This window comes from Protopterus annectens, chromosome 5.part0 (genome assembly GCF_019279795.1).
Source record: "Protopterus annectens isolate FY-2018-M chromosome 5.part0, PAN1.0, whole genome shotgun sequence".
NCBI classification, from domain to species: domain Eukaryota; kingdom Metazoa; phylum Chordata; order Ceratodontiformes; family Protopteridae; genus Protopterus; species Protopterus annectens.
In genome coordinates, this window is record NC_056735.1 from 1,035,529,423 (window position 1) to 1,035,544,261 (window position 14,839).

Below are 14,839 nucleotides of genomic sequence, written 5' to 3' on the forward strand. Positions count from 1 at the left end.
GTCTCTCACTCTTTCGAGTCTATAGCCTTGTCTCTCACTCGATCCGTGTTTTATTTGTGGTTCGGTATGAGCATACAGTTTGAATATCCTAGGAGTCTTCCTTATATCCGTCGTCACCTGCGACATGTGGGTTCATCACACCAATAGCTGTTCCTCGGTGTGTACTTGTGCGCATATCACATGTGCATCTACTCCATTCGTACAGTACGCGTCATAACTAGGGTATGGTTCATTCCTCGCCTGGGCGTTGGTTATTTGCACTACCTTCATGGAGATGGTCTGTATTGTGTTATGTTATGTGTAACTGCAGCCGCTATGAGTGGCATCAGGTACATTTCGCAGTGGTGTTAGCCGTGGATTGTGTGTGTTGGGTATGGTATTATGTTCGACATGTGGGTGTCCCTGTCCTGGCGGTGTCTGTCGATGGCGTTTTGCATTTGGATGTGTAACATAGCTCTTGTATTCCTTTAAACAACGGATGCAGGTATGCATCCGCTGCTGATAGTGTGTCCCACGCGAGATGTTGCGGTTATGCCGCTGTCATTGACTGCCTGTATGTTTGTGCTGCTATTGCGGCTTGTATCCCTTTGATATGTGCGATGGGGTATATCAGCGGTTGTGGGTGACGGGTACGGGTTGTGGGCCTTGCATCTCTACATACACGGTATGCTTGTGTGTGTGCTCCATCCCTGCCTGGGGAGCTGCAAGTTACCTGTCTGTTGTTCTGGGAGTGTAGGTTGTGTTGATGTCGTCTGGTGTCGGTATCGCCTGCATGTGTGCTTCCTGCATGTATTCCTCCGTCACATCGGTAGTATATCTGCGGTTGTTCGTACGTGCCGACTATCCCTTGGCATTTTGTCCCAGATATTTACGGTCATTGTGGTCCTGTACTTGGGACGGCCTGTATGCTACTGGTTGCCACCTATTCGGGTGGCGATTGCTTGTTTGACACTCGTAGAACACACAGCGGTGTTTATGGGCCGGTACGTAGCCACAATCGGTGCCGGGGTAGCACATGCGTATTTCCGCGGTACATGACTATTGCTGTGTAACGTTGCCGACGTATCGTTTTGCAATTAACATATCGGTGTCATACATACGGTCATGGTTTGTACATACGTCCTTTGCATTTCATGTTGGCTATAGTCCTGTGGTACATTCTGGGACATTTTCGCTTTGCATCATTTTACGTCGCCACGCGCCTAGCCAGGGAGGGGCTCTCAGTACTACTTTGGGGTTACTGCTGTACATACGCCTGTGGTTCCTATACTGTATGCCTACACATGTTATTCCACTCCGCCTGTCACATGTCACCTACATACACATTTTACAGTGGCACACACATTACACTCGCCCAGCGGAACACACGACACCCTCACCGCACACATACACATACTGCCGCTGTCACAGGGACGGTTGCACACAGTACCTGCGTTGCCCGCATCACCGGCGGCGGTGTCTACCTCCCCTCATATCCTAATAATGTTACCCGCACATGTACTGTTACTGTACGTGGCCTGGCGATCATCCGACTCGCGATTATGCATTTAGGTAGGTTGACCTTTCCATGGGTGGAGTTCCTGTTCTGTCAACCCTCCCGGATACTCAGGTTGTCGTTCACTATGTTTACTATGTACAGATATCGCGTCTTACTTCTCTGTCACCTTGCATCCCTCTGATTCCCTGTCTTACCTGTTGTACTTTATATATGTGTATGTGTACATATATTTCTATGTGTGTAATGATATCTATCTCCATATCTGTGTATGCACATATGTACATATGTATACACCTTGCGGTGAATGTGGCAGCATACAGCGCCGTCTGCTGTAGGACCAGCGTACGGTTAAGGTGTTGGCGTTCCATGCTCCGCTGGCTGTTGGGTGTGCAGTGTTTGGGTGCTACCTATGTTGGAGTCACACATAGGACCACCCATACGGTACACATTACGGGTGGCCATGTTTGTGTGCTGTCCATTTCACTGTGTGTGCAGGTAGGGAGGTGTCAGTCCATGGGGCCTACGCTGTCAGAGTATGTGCTATATGTTCCCTCTTTGCCAGGGCATAGGCATATTGGGTACGCCTCCGTCTGCCTACTGGGGCTGGCACAGTGTGTTCATGGCACTGAACCCTCTGTGCCTGTGCTTGCCTTGGCAGTTGTGGTGGGCTTTGTGGCCCTTCACCATTATGTTCCTGCAGCAGCTGTTTCCGCAGGATCATATTATGTAGCATGGCACATAGTATGAATATGTGGGCACATGTGCCTGGAGAGTACTGCAGGGCTCCACTGGATGTATCCAAGCACCGGAACCGTGATTTCAGCATCCCAAACACATGCTCTATGATTATTCTGGTTTGTGCGTGTGCCTCATTATGGCGTTCTTGCATGTGTGTGTGTGCATTTCTGATGGGTGTCATCATCCACGGCTCCAGTGCATAGCCAGCATCCCCCACAAGGTGGCCTTGTGTGATGTCCCCCCTGGTGAATACCTGATACAGCTGTGAGGCATGCCAGATATGGGAGTCGTGGTAGCTTCCAGGGCTGCCAGCACACACATCCATGATAATGCCCTGCGCATTGCACACAACCTGGCAAATGATGGAGGGAATCCCTTGCGGTTTATGTAGCGTCTATCCTGCTCCCCAGGTGGTGACTTGATTTGTATGTGCGTACAGTCTATCGCACCCAGTACCTCCGGGTATTGTGCCACACGGTGGAAGTGGCACATATTGCTAGCCAACTCCTCCTGAGATCTGGGGAAGTATATATACTCATGGGCATGTCGTAACATGGCATCCAGAAACTGGTGTAGTACCCTGGATGCTGATGCCTGTGAGATGCCCATTATATCCCTGGTTGGCCTTTGAAAGGTACCTGTAGCCAGTATTCGCAAGCTTACACATACCTTTGTGTCCACTGGGATGGGCTCCCCTCTGTTGTTTCTTGTTCTCAGGCGTGGCCGGCACAGCTCCGCTATTTGCTGTAACGTGTCCCTGTCCACCCTGTAACGCTCTACTATCCCCAGGTCTTGAAGCCCCTGGTAGGTTACCCTTGGTCTGAACACTCTCCTTCTCCACTGAGGCCTACGGTAGTTGTCGGCACCCTCCTCCGCAACTCCGTCTGTCTCTGACACATGCTGATGTATCATGGCCACGGCGGCACCCAACATATACATTTTAAAAGTTTCCCGTGTGTTTACACCTAAAGTGCGGCATTTGGGAATACGCGCTGTGTGTTGTGTGCATTCACACTTTATACTGTTGTGCTGTACACCCGGTGATGTCATTGGGTGTGTCTGTGAGGCCGTATCTGTGGATTATCTTCCGTGTTTTACCGTTGGCACTGCAACGCTGTTGCCTTTGGTGTTACATTGCACTTGCCTGCATTGGTTTAGCTTTAGACCTTACCTTACTGTTTCTGCACGTTGCACCTACTATTTCCTGGATTGCATCCTGCAGAGCCCTGTCATGTGTCGTTTCTGGGACATGGCATATCATGCATTTTGTCTGCTGCCGCCATTATGCTACCTCTCTACTTGGCTGTGCTGTATCGGTTCTTCACTCTTTCCAATTCTGCTACATCCCCTACTTTCTTTGCATTCATATGCCTCCCCTTTCCGTTTTGGGTTTCTGCATGCAGAGTTGTCAGCTGCCGCCAATTGCCCTTCATGGGTTGATTGTTGTTGATTGCTCATTACGACTCCAATTACACTGCTTCTGCATTTCCTCATATTCTCCGCATCACCTTCCTGTATCCGTTGTTGTTGACGGGGCGGCCGTCACATGACTGGGTTTGGGGCGTAGTCATCCTCGTGCACATGCATCTCTGCGCATTGTGTACTCTCAGCGCAACTATTTCCCCACGCCGGTCCTGCTGCTGTGATGTGCATTGTACAGCCCATGTTTGCTGGGCTCCAATGTGCTTCCTCCTACAGTGGCACACCCCTCTGCGGTTGACATGTATTCCCTCTGGGCCACTCCTCGGTGTATTACCGCTGCACTGTTTGGTGCAGCCTTACGCCGGTGGGGGTTTTGCGATTCAGTATTATCTGCCTCATTTGCATGGCATTGACTACTAATACATAGTTACGGCGCCGAACACTGCCGCCACTCCTTGGCAACCCTTGCGCTGTGGTTGTGGCTTTCCATGCATACTATGGTGTATTGTGGCTGTGAAGCTGATGTGTATTATACTGCTCTTTTATGACATTGTCATATTATTTCATTGTTTTGCACCTTCCGCGGACATGTCCTGGGGTTCTGCTGTGGTTTCTGCGGACATACCATTTATGTCATTATTTACATTTTGTGCATGTTTTCTTTTGACATTCTCGGTGTCTTTCGCCATTGGCATATTGCAACAGTATGATACCTGACGTTGACAGCCTTCCGTTACTCCTATGTCATGTTTGGATATATGTAAACCGTTTTTTGGTTTGCATTGCGTGCTCTTATGCTACGCCTGCGCCAGGTGGGTCGCTATATGCCTTCATTTGCATGGTGCAACACCGCACATGGGGTGTTTAACATACCTACACCGGAGGCGGCGCAACTCAGGTGCACGCCGGTAGTGCACGTGGAATTGGATCGTACCTGAATCACTCGGCGGCCATATCTGGCGTTGTGGCGCCTACGCTATGCGTGCGCCTGGCGCAAGGTTCATGAATCCCGGGGTATATTTTCCCGACTGATTTAAAGAATTACTATTCCCTGGTAACTTACAATCACAAGGCAAGATGAAGTTGGTGAGTGGTCTTCCTTCTTTGTCAGGTTCCAAAAAGTGTCTGCTCTTAGACTTCAGTCTCATCTAGTATTAGAGCATCATTTTTGTAATGGATTCAGAATTACATCACACACATCTAGTCAGCTGACTTCTGGTTCCCATACTAACCACATTTCTGGAAACTGAACCAGAATCTTACACATGTGTTACCATACACACACAAAGAGCTTTGCTAAGATATGTTGCAGCTTCTGGAAGTCATACACCAATAAAACATTTACAGTCTTCCTACAGGAGCTAATAAACCATTCTCTGGCACAGACATTTCATCTCTGGCTGCAATCAGAACTGTAAGATACAATCTTTATGGCCTAAAATTAAGTAATTTAATTTCATACTACTTTTCAAAGTTAGCTGGACTAAGATTAATCTCTTCTCTTCCAGTATCCCCTGTTACAATGCTAATTTCAATAGTTATAATAGAGTGTGACATAAAAGTGTATTTCTTTTTTCTGTCCAGCAGAACATACTGTTGGTACATTTTTAACACAAGCAGCTTTTCAGATACATTTTTTCAATGCAAGCACCAGATGGGTATAACTGATGGCTCCCAACATGTCAAAGAGGCAAATTATATTATAAAAGCCACACATGAGGGTGGAGCTGTACCCCACTGTATTGGGAAATGGATGTGTTCAGCTGCATGTGAAAGCAATACATCAAGTAAAGATCATAGTATTCTATGGTCTGATTCTTGAAAATACTCAAGGTGTCCCCAGTTTCTATCAGAAATGTGTTTCTAACCAGTATGGCAAGTGCAAGACATACCATTGTAGCCATGGGAATAGGGAGTCCACTCATTCCTCCTGCTTTAGTCTGTGGACCATACATATCAGCCAATATCCTTACATCTCTATTGATGCCAATCCTGCAGCTGTAGGTGTGTTACCTGGTATGAGAAAATCCTATGCTTGTAGCACTTTCTACGTCAGTGGCCATTTCAATCCCCAGGAGAACACCATGTGAGAGAAGCAAAGCGTTGTTGTGTGTACCACTGCTGCTCCCATCTTCTAGTAGGAACACCTAATATTTTTTGTATGCTCTTTGCATTTTTCCTCTGGTGCAAGTGACTGCACCATTTCATACATGATGACTATGAATTATGACCCACTTTCCTGTCCTCATTCACATTTCACTATGTAGTCACTAAACTGAGCTTCTTCATTTGAATGTCATTAAGTGGGCATCCCCACAGCCCCTTCTTCTTCACCTTTTGGTCTACACATCATGTGTCCATTCTTTCCTTCTTTTCATCTAAAGTACATCAAGAGTGAGGCAGTCTCCCATCAAATGTCTTATTTTGTTTTTTATATGTTACCTGAAATGCACACAACAGATGCATACAGATGTATGAAACCTGAAGAAATGTTCTAGGGAGAAACAACTAGTTACTAATGAGTGCCAAAATGGAGATTATTGCTAACTGATTTACAAAGATTGCACAGCACACAGAGATAATAATTTGTACCTCACAAGATATCTGCAACAGCTGGAAAGGCAGCATAAATACCTCACTAAAAGAATCACAGACCTAAAGCAGATGCCATATGCTGACGGTCTAATAAAACTCCAGCTATACTCTGTGGCATATCGTCTACTCAGAGGTGATCTCTGCTTAATATACAAAGCCATGTCAAACCCTGTGCTGTTGGAAATGCTCCACTTAAAGAAATCCCAATCCCTCAGAGCCACACGCTCCAGGGATCTAAATCTTGTCATCACAATGAACAAAACACGCTGAAGGGATAGGTTTCTGACCCAGAGACTCCCCAAATTCTGGAATAGACTGCCCATACAGGTCAAGCAGAGTGCCTCCTTGGCCCTCTTCAAAAGAAACCTTGATGATTGGATGGGAAATAGGAAATTCACCCTGGGGATCATGTCAGTCACCCTGCTAGACAGGAGTCCAGGGAAGTAAATATTGTGGGAAGAAATATCCAGGGAATTGTTATGGCTAGGCTTGTATAGGCCCTAGCGCCGATAGCCTAGTTCCAACCTATGAACCTATAAACCTATGTAGACAGAAGATCAACTGTGGGATGAACACTTCACATCTCATCATTTCTAAATAGCGTCAGAGTATGAAATGGTAATCAATATTGGAAGCAGATCTTGAAATGAGTAAATGTGATCTCATTTGTGAGATCCTTCTTGAAGAACCTGTCCATTTCGTGAGTCCATCCTCCTGAATATGATCACAAATTTAAAAGTGACTCAGAGGACAGCAATTAGAGTGCTATCAGGGATGCATAAATAAACAAATGACAACAAGAGTCAGAAATGTTTTATATACTGCTTCTAATGGAGGAGATTAGAAAAAATTACAAAACAAAAACATACAAAAATACATTTTCCTGGAAACAGGGGAGACAATTAGCCTCAGAAAATGAGTCACACCTTGAAGCTTGGAATTGTGGACTGAATACAGTCACTCAACATTCAGCTCAACATGAGCCCAAACACATATTCATTGGTGATTTCAACTATCCCAGCATGAATTGGGATACATCCACAACCATTAACATGCAGGCTCAAAGACTCATGGATTTTGTCAATGGAAACACCCTAGTCTGCATACCTAATAGAGGTGCAAATATCATGGATCTGATACTCACATATATGAGGCAATGTAGCCCCCCCCAGTGTAATGTCCTCACTGATCAGATCACATCACAAAACAGTCACCCTTGAAATACATATAAAGCCCAAGCCCCCAGCAAACCCCAGATCCTTTAAAACCTTTTCCTAGGCTAACCACGTATTATTATTAAATGATGGCATAACTAAATTCTATACTATGCCAAACTCAGAGAACAGTGTGGCCTATGTGGAAGTGTTTACGGAAACCCTATACAAGCATATAAATAACTGCACAAAAACAGCAGTACCAAACCAAAAGAAACTTAGGGCAAACTTCAAAAGCAAGCCCCCTTGGTGGACCCCAGTATAAATATGTTGTACAACAAAAGAAAGAAAATCTTGTCCAAAAATAGAAAGGGTAATGCCCAACAGACAAAAAAACTCCCTCATCAGTCTCAGCAAACAACTCAGGGAACTAATCAAGTACACCAAAGCCAATTTTGAGGGAAAAATATCTTCCCAGGCTAAGGATAACTACAGTGCTTTTTTCAGTTAAGTGCGCAACATTAAGGGCAGCACCCAAAAGTGTGATGAACTCACAGTAATGGAACTCCTTATACTGAAATGGAGGATATAAGAAAGTTGCTGGCCAATAAATTTAGCTCCAGTTTCATCCCCTTAACCCCAGTTACCCCCCAGAAAACATCCTACACCATTTTTCCCACAACAACTGCATCGATGGATCCTAATAACATCCCAGGATGCCTCCTAAATAGCTTGAAACACAACCTGCCAGGCCAACTAGAATCTGTATTCAACCAAAGTGTCTAGGCAGGCTTCATTCCTAGGGAATGGAGAATTGTAGTGGTCATCCCTGTATACAAAGGGGGACCATCATCAGATCCAGAACACTACAGATCCATAAGTTTGACAAGTCTTGTCAAACATATGGATCTGTAGTTGTCTGGATCTGATGATGGTCTCCCTTTGTATACAGGGATGACCACTAAAATTCTCCATTCCCTAGGAATTGGATTCACCCACCCTAACTTCAAGTGCCCTATCTGTGAGCCATCTGGCTATGAATTGGGTGACATAGGGATTTATGCCTAAATTTGTGAGTTTGTCTATAACACCTAAGCAAGATATTGTATCAAATGCCTTTGGCAGGTTGGGATAGGCAGTATGTACCACTTTGCCCTTCTCCATGGCTCTAGGGACCTTCTCAAAGAAGTCCACCAGGTTTAGTGGCATGGCCTACCCTTGACAAAACCAAACTGGCATGGGTCCAGTGTATGAAGATTTCCTATGCAATTATATTCAGCCCTCATAGGACTAATAACTGAGTACAATACACCCTTTGGCATGCACCTGACTAGGCATTTGCAACAGCTTGAGTGGCCAAAGAGGTTCCTCACTAAAAGAACACAAGAGGTAAATAACATATCTTATGAGGATCACCTCAAAGCTCTGTCCATGTACTAGGTCTCCTACAGACTACTGAGGAGCTATCTATTCCTAACCTACAAGGTATTCTCAGATTCACCCTAGATGGAACTGCCACACATTCACAAAACAAACAGCACTAGAATTACCTGATCTAAGGAACTAAACCTCATCTGTGACACAAACAAAACATTTTGGAGGGACAGGTATGTATCTCAGAGATTACCTCTTCTCAGGAATAGACTACCCATTTGTGTGAAGCAGAACTCTTCCTTAAGCTTATTAAAATGCAGTTTGGACCAATGGATGGGAAAATTCAGCCCTGTCTTGTCACTTGTGTCCCTTATGGATGGGGTAGTTTGCAGATGCCCTAAGGCACAGGCATATACCAAAGTATTCTAGTCTGTGGGCATTGATAATTGGCATGAATAGCAAAGCTTAAAAAGGCTGTACGACCATTAGCACTGTAACCTCCTATGCTCCTTTAATCCTATAAGATATGATTTCTTAAATCAGTGATATACACCTAAAATAAACAATTAGAATATGTGTTAGTGACACAGATATTGTGGAGTTTAAAGATCAGACAAAAGCAGCAATACTAGAAAGTACCATGAGGCTTTAAATGGAAAACCCAAGATTGGAATTTGAAGTGTTTAATGTGCTGATATATATTTTCAGCTTTGCAGGATATTTATCATTTCACCACAGCAGTGTAACAGTGCAGTCAGTATAGATAAATAAGGTATATCATCTATTAATCCACAAATCCCTTCCTTCAATAACTCTGAACTCCTCCTCCTAGCTAAACTTAAACTTAGCGACAAAAAGTCAATCAACATTACCACGTGCTATATACCACCATGTAACAACGTCCCTACTCTAGAAGCCTTCCTACAATGGACAAGTCAAAACTTCCACAGGAAACTATCATCTTCAGTGACTTTAATATAGATTGGGACATGTGTTCAGCTATTAACCCCACAAACCATATCAACCTGTACAGTTTCTCACAAGTCATCCAATCAAGCACTAGACTAGGAAATGCAAAAATCAAAGAGAGCCTCCTAGACTGGATCTTAATAAATAAGACCAATACCTCTTACCAAACAAGCATCCTCCCGGACTCCCTTAGCAACCATCAACCCACCTTCCTACTAAAATTCAAAACCCAGGCCAACCCTACCCCCATATTACAAACAACCCATAACACAGAAAACTTTGACCCCAACAAATTCAAACTCAAGCTAAAGCACCATAACTGGAACATACTAAAATACTACCACTAGAAGAAGCCGTAATCCATTTCAGTAACACTTTCCTAGAAATCTTAAATGCCCACACTCCAGTTCAGACCACTAAACTCAAAATGAAAACAGCTCCCTGGCTTACCAGAGAGACTAAAAAATAGAATATCAGAAAGGAACAAAGCTTGGTATCATTGAAGAGCCAAAAAAAACCCAGCAGCTAAGGAACAATTCTAAAATCTTAGGAATGAGACAAAAAAACAGTTTTCCTAGATAAAAAGAATTACTTCCTACAGCTACAAAACAAGCATCACAACCCCAAGAAATTCTGGGCAGGAATAAATAAGCTATTTCCACCCCAGCAGACCCCCTATCCCACCTCCAACCTCCACTAGTGAAATCACAAATATACCAGACACATTTAACAAATACTTCATAGAAACTTAATGAAAACTCTAGTCAAGTTAGAACTTCTACTGAGTGACCTCTCAAACCTCTTTTATCAGAGGCACATGGGATATATGCAAATGACCCTTATGAACATCAGATGTTTTAGCTATATGGCAATTCTGAATGCCCACAACTTATTTCTTTTTAAGTAATTTCAATGGACAATTTCAGGCCAATAAAGCCAAATCCCACTAGCTGTGGATATGCCATTTTCAGCCTTGTTATGACCTCATCAGCACAGCACAAACAGAGCATTTGACTAATCATACGAAAAACAGCGCTGTTATATCCAGATGATGTCCATCATGATTAGGGTGACTGCAAAATATCCCAACTAACTAACTAAAACAAAGAGTGAGAAGGTCACACAGAAAAAACAATCAGTAAAAACTTAATGAAAACTCCAGCCAAGCTAGAACTTCCACTAAGTGACCTCTCAATCCTCTTGTAATCAGAGGCACATGGGATATATGCAAATGTCCAAAATACTTCAAAGAAACTCTTTCTAATCTTGTTCAAAAACAGCCCACATCCACCACCACTAATTACCCAGAACCTGTAGATAGACCCAAAACAACCTTCCAATTTCAATCCATCCTTACCAACTATGTCAAAAGGTTGCTATCCAAACTTAAACCTACTGCACTAGCAACTGATGGGATACCTGCTGAACACCTTAAGTTGGCTGCCAATGAACTTGCCTTCCCTATATCTATCCTTCTAAACAGATCTATCTCAGAAACCGCAATACCACCCACATGGAAGACCTCTTATATTATAACCCTCCATAAAGGTGGTACCTCCACCAACTGCACCAACTATCACCCCATAGCCATCTTGCCTCCACTAGCTAAAATACTTTAGAAATGTATACACCACCAGCTTATGCCATACTTGCTTAACAACCAACTTCTCTCTCCTACCCAACATGGATTTCGGCTTTCTCATAGCACAGCCAATGCCCTACTCTCTTTTACAAACCTCATCAACTAAAACAAACACACAGGCAATCTAACTTCTGCCATATTATTGGACCTATCAAAGGCCTTTGATATGGTCAACCATCTTAAATTAGTATAAGCCCTTACTGACCTTGGCCTTAGTAACCAAGCATTAGCTTGGTTTCATAACTATTTACAAGGAATACAACAAGCAGTTCAGAGGGACAACAACCTATCCACACTGCTACCCATCACCACAGGAGTCCCACAAGTTTCCATTTTAGGTCCCCTACTATTCTCTATTTTCACCAATAACCTACACAGCATCTGTCAAGATGCAACATTTATACAATACACTGATGACTCAACACTTGTCTGTTCAGCCAATGATCCCCAGAAACTCCTCTCTATAACCCAAAAACTCTTCCATACCACTAAAAACTGGTTTCTTAACAAAAACCTTATACCTAATCCCCAAAAAAACCAAACTGTTGCTATTTACACCTAACACATCTACCACAATACCTGGCCCATTTAGTATTGTGTCCAGGGATGGGGCTGTCATCTCCCCTGACGCTCACACTAAATTGCTAGGGTGACCATTGATAATAACTTGAACTCTGAATAGCATATAAATCAAACCATTAAAATATCCACAAAAAATGGGTAGTCTATATAAAAATAACCCATTTCTAACACAACCTGCTAGGATAACAATTGCTCAAACACACCTCCTTTGCACACTATTTTATGCCTCACCCACTCTCACCAACATACCCAAAACTGAAATGGTCAAACTCAACACTTGTTACAATCAAATTTCAAATTTTGCTACTGGTGCCCCCTACCGAGCCCACCACTGCTGTTCCCTAAAACAACTTGGCTGGCTTGAATTCCCTAATCTCCTAAATTATCATTAACTTTCCTTTGCCCATAATCTCCTACTACTCCCAGACAAAACTCCAGCTGTGGCCAATCTACTGGAACTACAACCTAAAACTAGACAGCTTTTCTCTAGCAACAAAAAATTAATCAAGGTCATCAAGTCCAATAACACAGCAGGGGACTCCCTGTTCCCTAACGACATAGACAAAATTTGGAACACCCTACCTACTGCTATTACCTCAGCAGGCTCAAATATTACATTTAAAAGACTCCTGAAAGAACACCTAAAGCACACATGGATATGCACATGTTCCCCACCTGGCTGACCTCCCCCTCTCCCACCCTCTCCCCTTACTCTTGCCCTTGTTAAGTCTTAAGCTTCAATGCTATATTACTAGTCAGTGTGAAGTTTGGTACTCTCTATGTAAATTTGCATTAACCTTGAATGCTATGTTACTAGTCAATGTTAAGTTTAGTACTATCTATGTAAATTTGAATGGTTCTGTATACACCTTATATTTTACTTAAAATTTAACTGTGGAGCTTTTCTCCCCGGGTCTCCACTGAAAATGGACATGCATCCAGTTAGACGTTACCAGTCAACAAATGTAAAATAAATAAATAACATATTAGATAAAGTCTCCCAATCAGGAGACAGAGGGACTTGTCCTGCTGCATACATGATATTTTATGTTTTGATCATTAACCTATTTGTTGTATCTTCTATGTACATAGTTAATGTTCTGGGGATTAATGCTTACTGCATTCATTAATAGTGGATTTTATGTTTGTTTTGCTTATGTTTGTGAAGATAAATAGAATGAATTCTACATTTTGGCATGAATCCAGACAGGCTGAGTAAATTTGTTAGTCCATTTCTGTCAATATATTATGTTAAGTAAATACAACGTCTTGTGTGCATCTGGGTTCAGCAAAATTGTATGACCTTCATCAATTGTTAGCCTTGAATGTTCAGTTTCTGATTGCAACATATTTTAATTCAATTGATAGGTTGGAAGAATCCGCAGGAATGCCACTCGGAAAAGAGAATTCCATGTCCTTATCATGGTAATTACAACTGTGATCTGCTATCTGCTTTGTTGGATGCCATATGGAGTAGTGGCTCTGCTTGCAACATTTGGAAAGTCAGGCATAGTTTCACCTGTAGCAAGTGTTGTTCCCTCTATCCTGGCAAAGAGCAGCACTGTGTACAACCCTATTATCTACATACTCATGAATAAACAGGTAAGGCTTCTATCAAAGCAGAAATGTCACTCTAAATTCCAAGAAAACCAGCAACATAGTGGCCACTCTAGGAAAAGAAATATAATGCATGACATTTTTATACTGCAAGACAAACATCAAAACATCACTGCAAAATGAAAAAAAAAAGAAAAAAATCTACCCTTCACACCACTATTCACCCTTCAGTGCTTGTTACTGAAAAGAGTTATCACTAGCATTTGATACGCTTGTATTTAAATTTGTTCAGCAAATTTATGCTACATTTTCTGGGTGGATAACTGCACTAGTATGTCATTCACTCAGTTTGATTTTCTTCAATTTAGAAATGATTATTTGACTCTAAAGTTATGAGTTTTGCTTCTTATAACTGTGATCTGCAAACTGACCTCATCTGTATAGTATAAACTGGAAAGCATAGGCTTCTTCAGAATATCACTGGTTTCACTTAGCAATACCACCATTTATAGGATTATAGTTTCCATCCAGATATAAGTGTTATGATGACCTCAAGACAGAAGAGATCCTCTTAATTTATTGGTTTGCTTTTTTCATACCCTGGTATGTCAGACTGGGAGTTTTGATCTTATATATCAGCAGTGTGGTAAAGCAGTACATGAGTTACAGTCTGGGCAAAGATGGAGTCCTACTGGATTCTATCCTTCATCCAGTCCTGACATTCAAAGCTGTAATGATAATGGAGACAAGGATAGGCTGCCTTTAACAGAAATGCCCACTCCTAATATACTAATAATTACATTTTGTCTATTTCCAGTATAACTGGCAAAACAACACATTCTCTTTCAATCTCAAGCAAGTCTTGTAAACTTTGCTAACAGCTCAGATTAAATGCATTTATCAAGTGAGCTAATACAGTCTGCTCTGATTATGAACACAGTAAATATTGTAGCAAATGTATATTTGCCGATTGTTCACACACTAAATCCATCTGCAAAATAAACTCATATAGCACATGCACAACCATTAACATGCAGGCTCAAAGACTCATGGATTTTTGTCAATGGAAATACCCTACAACAGCTAGTCTGCATACCTAATAGAGGTGCAAATATCATGGATCTGATACTCACATATATGAGGCAATGTAGCCCCCCCCCCCAGTGTAATGTCCTCACTGATCAGATCACATCACAAAACAAGTCACTAAGGCTAACCACTTATCATTATTAAATGATGGCATAACTAAATTCAATACCATGCTAAATAAATGTAATTTTTTTTTCTAACTGAACAGAGCCTTACTTG

The 14,839-nt window shown here is 42.5% G+C and overlaps 1 protein-coding gene across 1 annotated transcript in view; it reads left to right on the top strand.

The window, feature by feature from the left end:
- LOC122802313 (opsin-3-like) overlaps positions 1-13,714 on the top strand; it is an 829,061-nt gene extending 815,347 nt beyond the window's left edge. The window contains exon 3 of the mRNA XM_044071956.1: positions 13,343-13,714. Within this exon, the coding sequence (XP_043927891.1) occupies positions 13,343-13,714 (372 nt within the window). The remainder of the gene's footprint in view (positions 1-13,342) is intronic.
- The last annotated feature ends 1,125 nt before the right edge of the window (positions 13,715-14,839 follow it).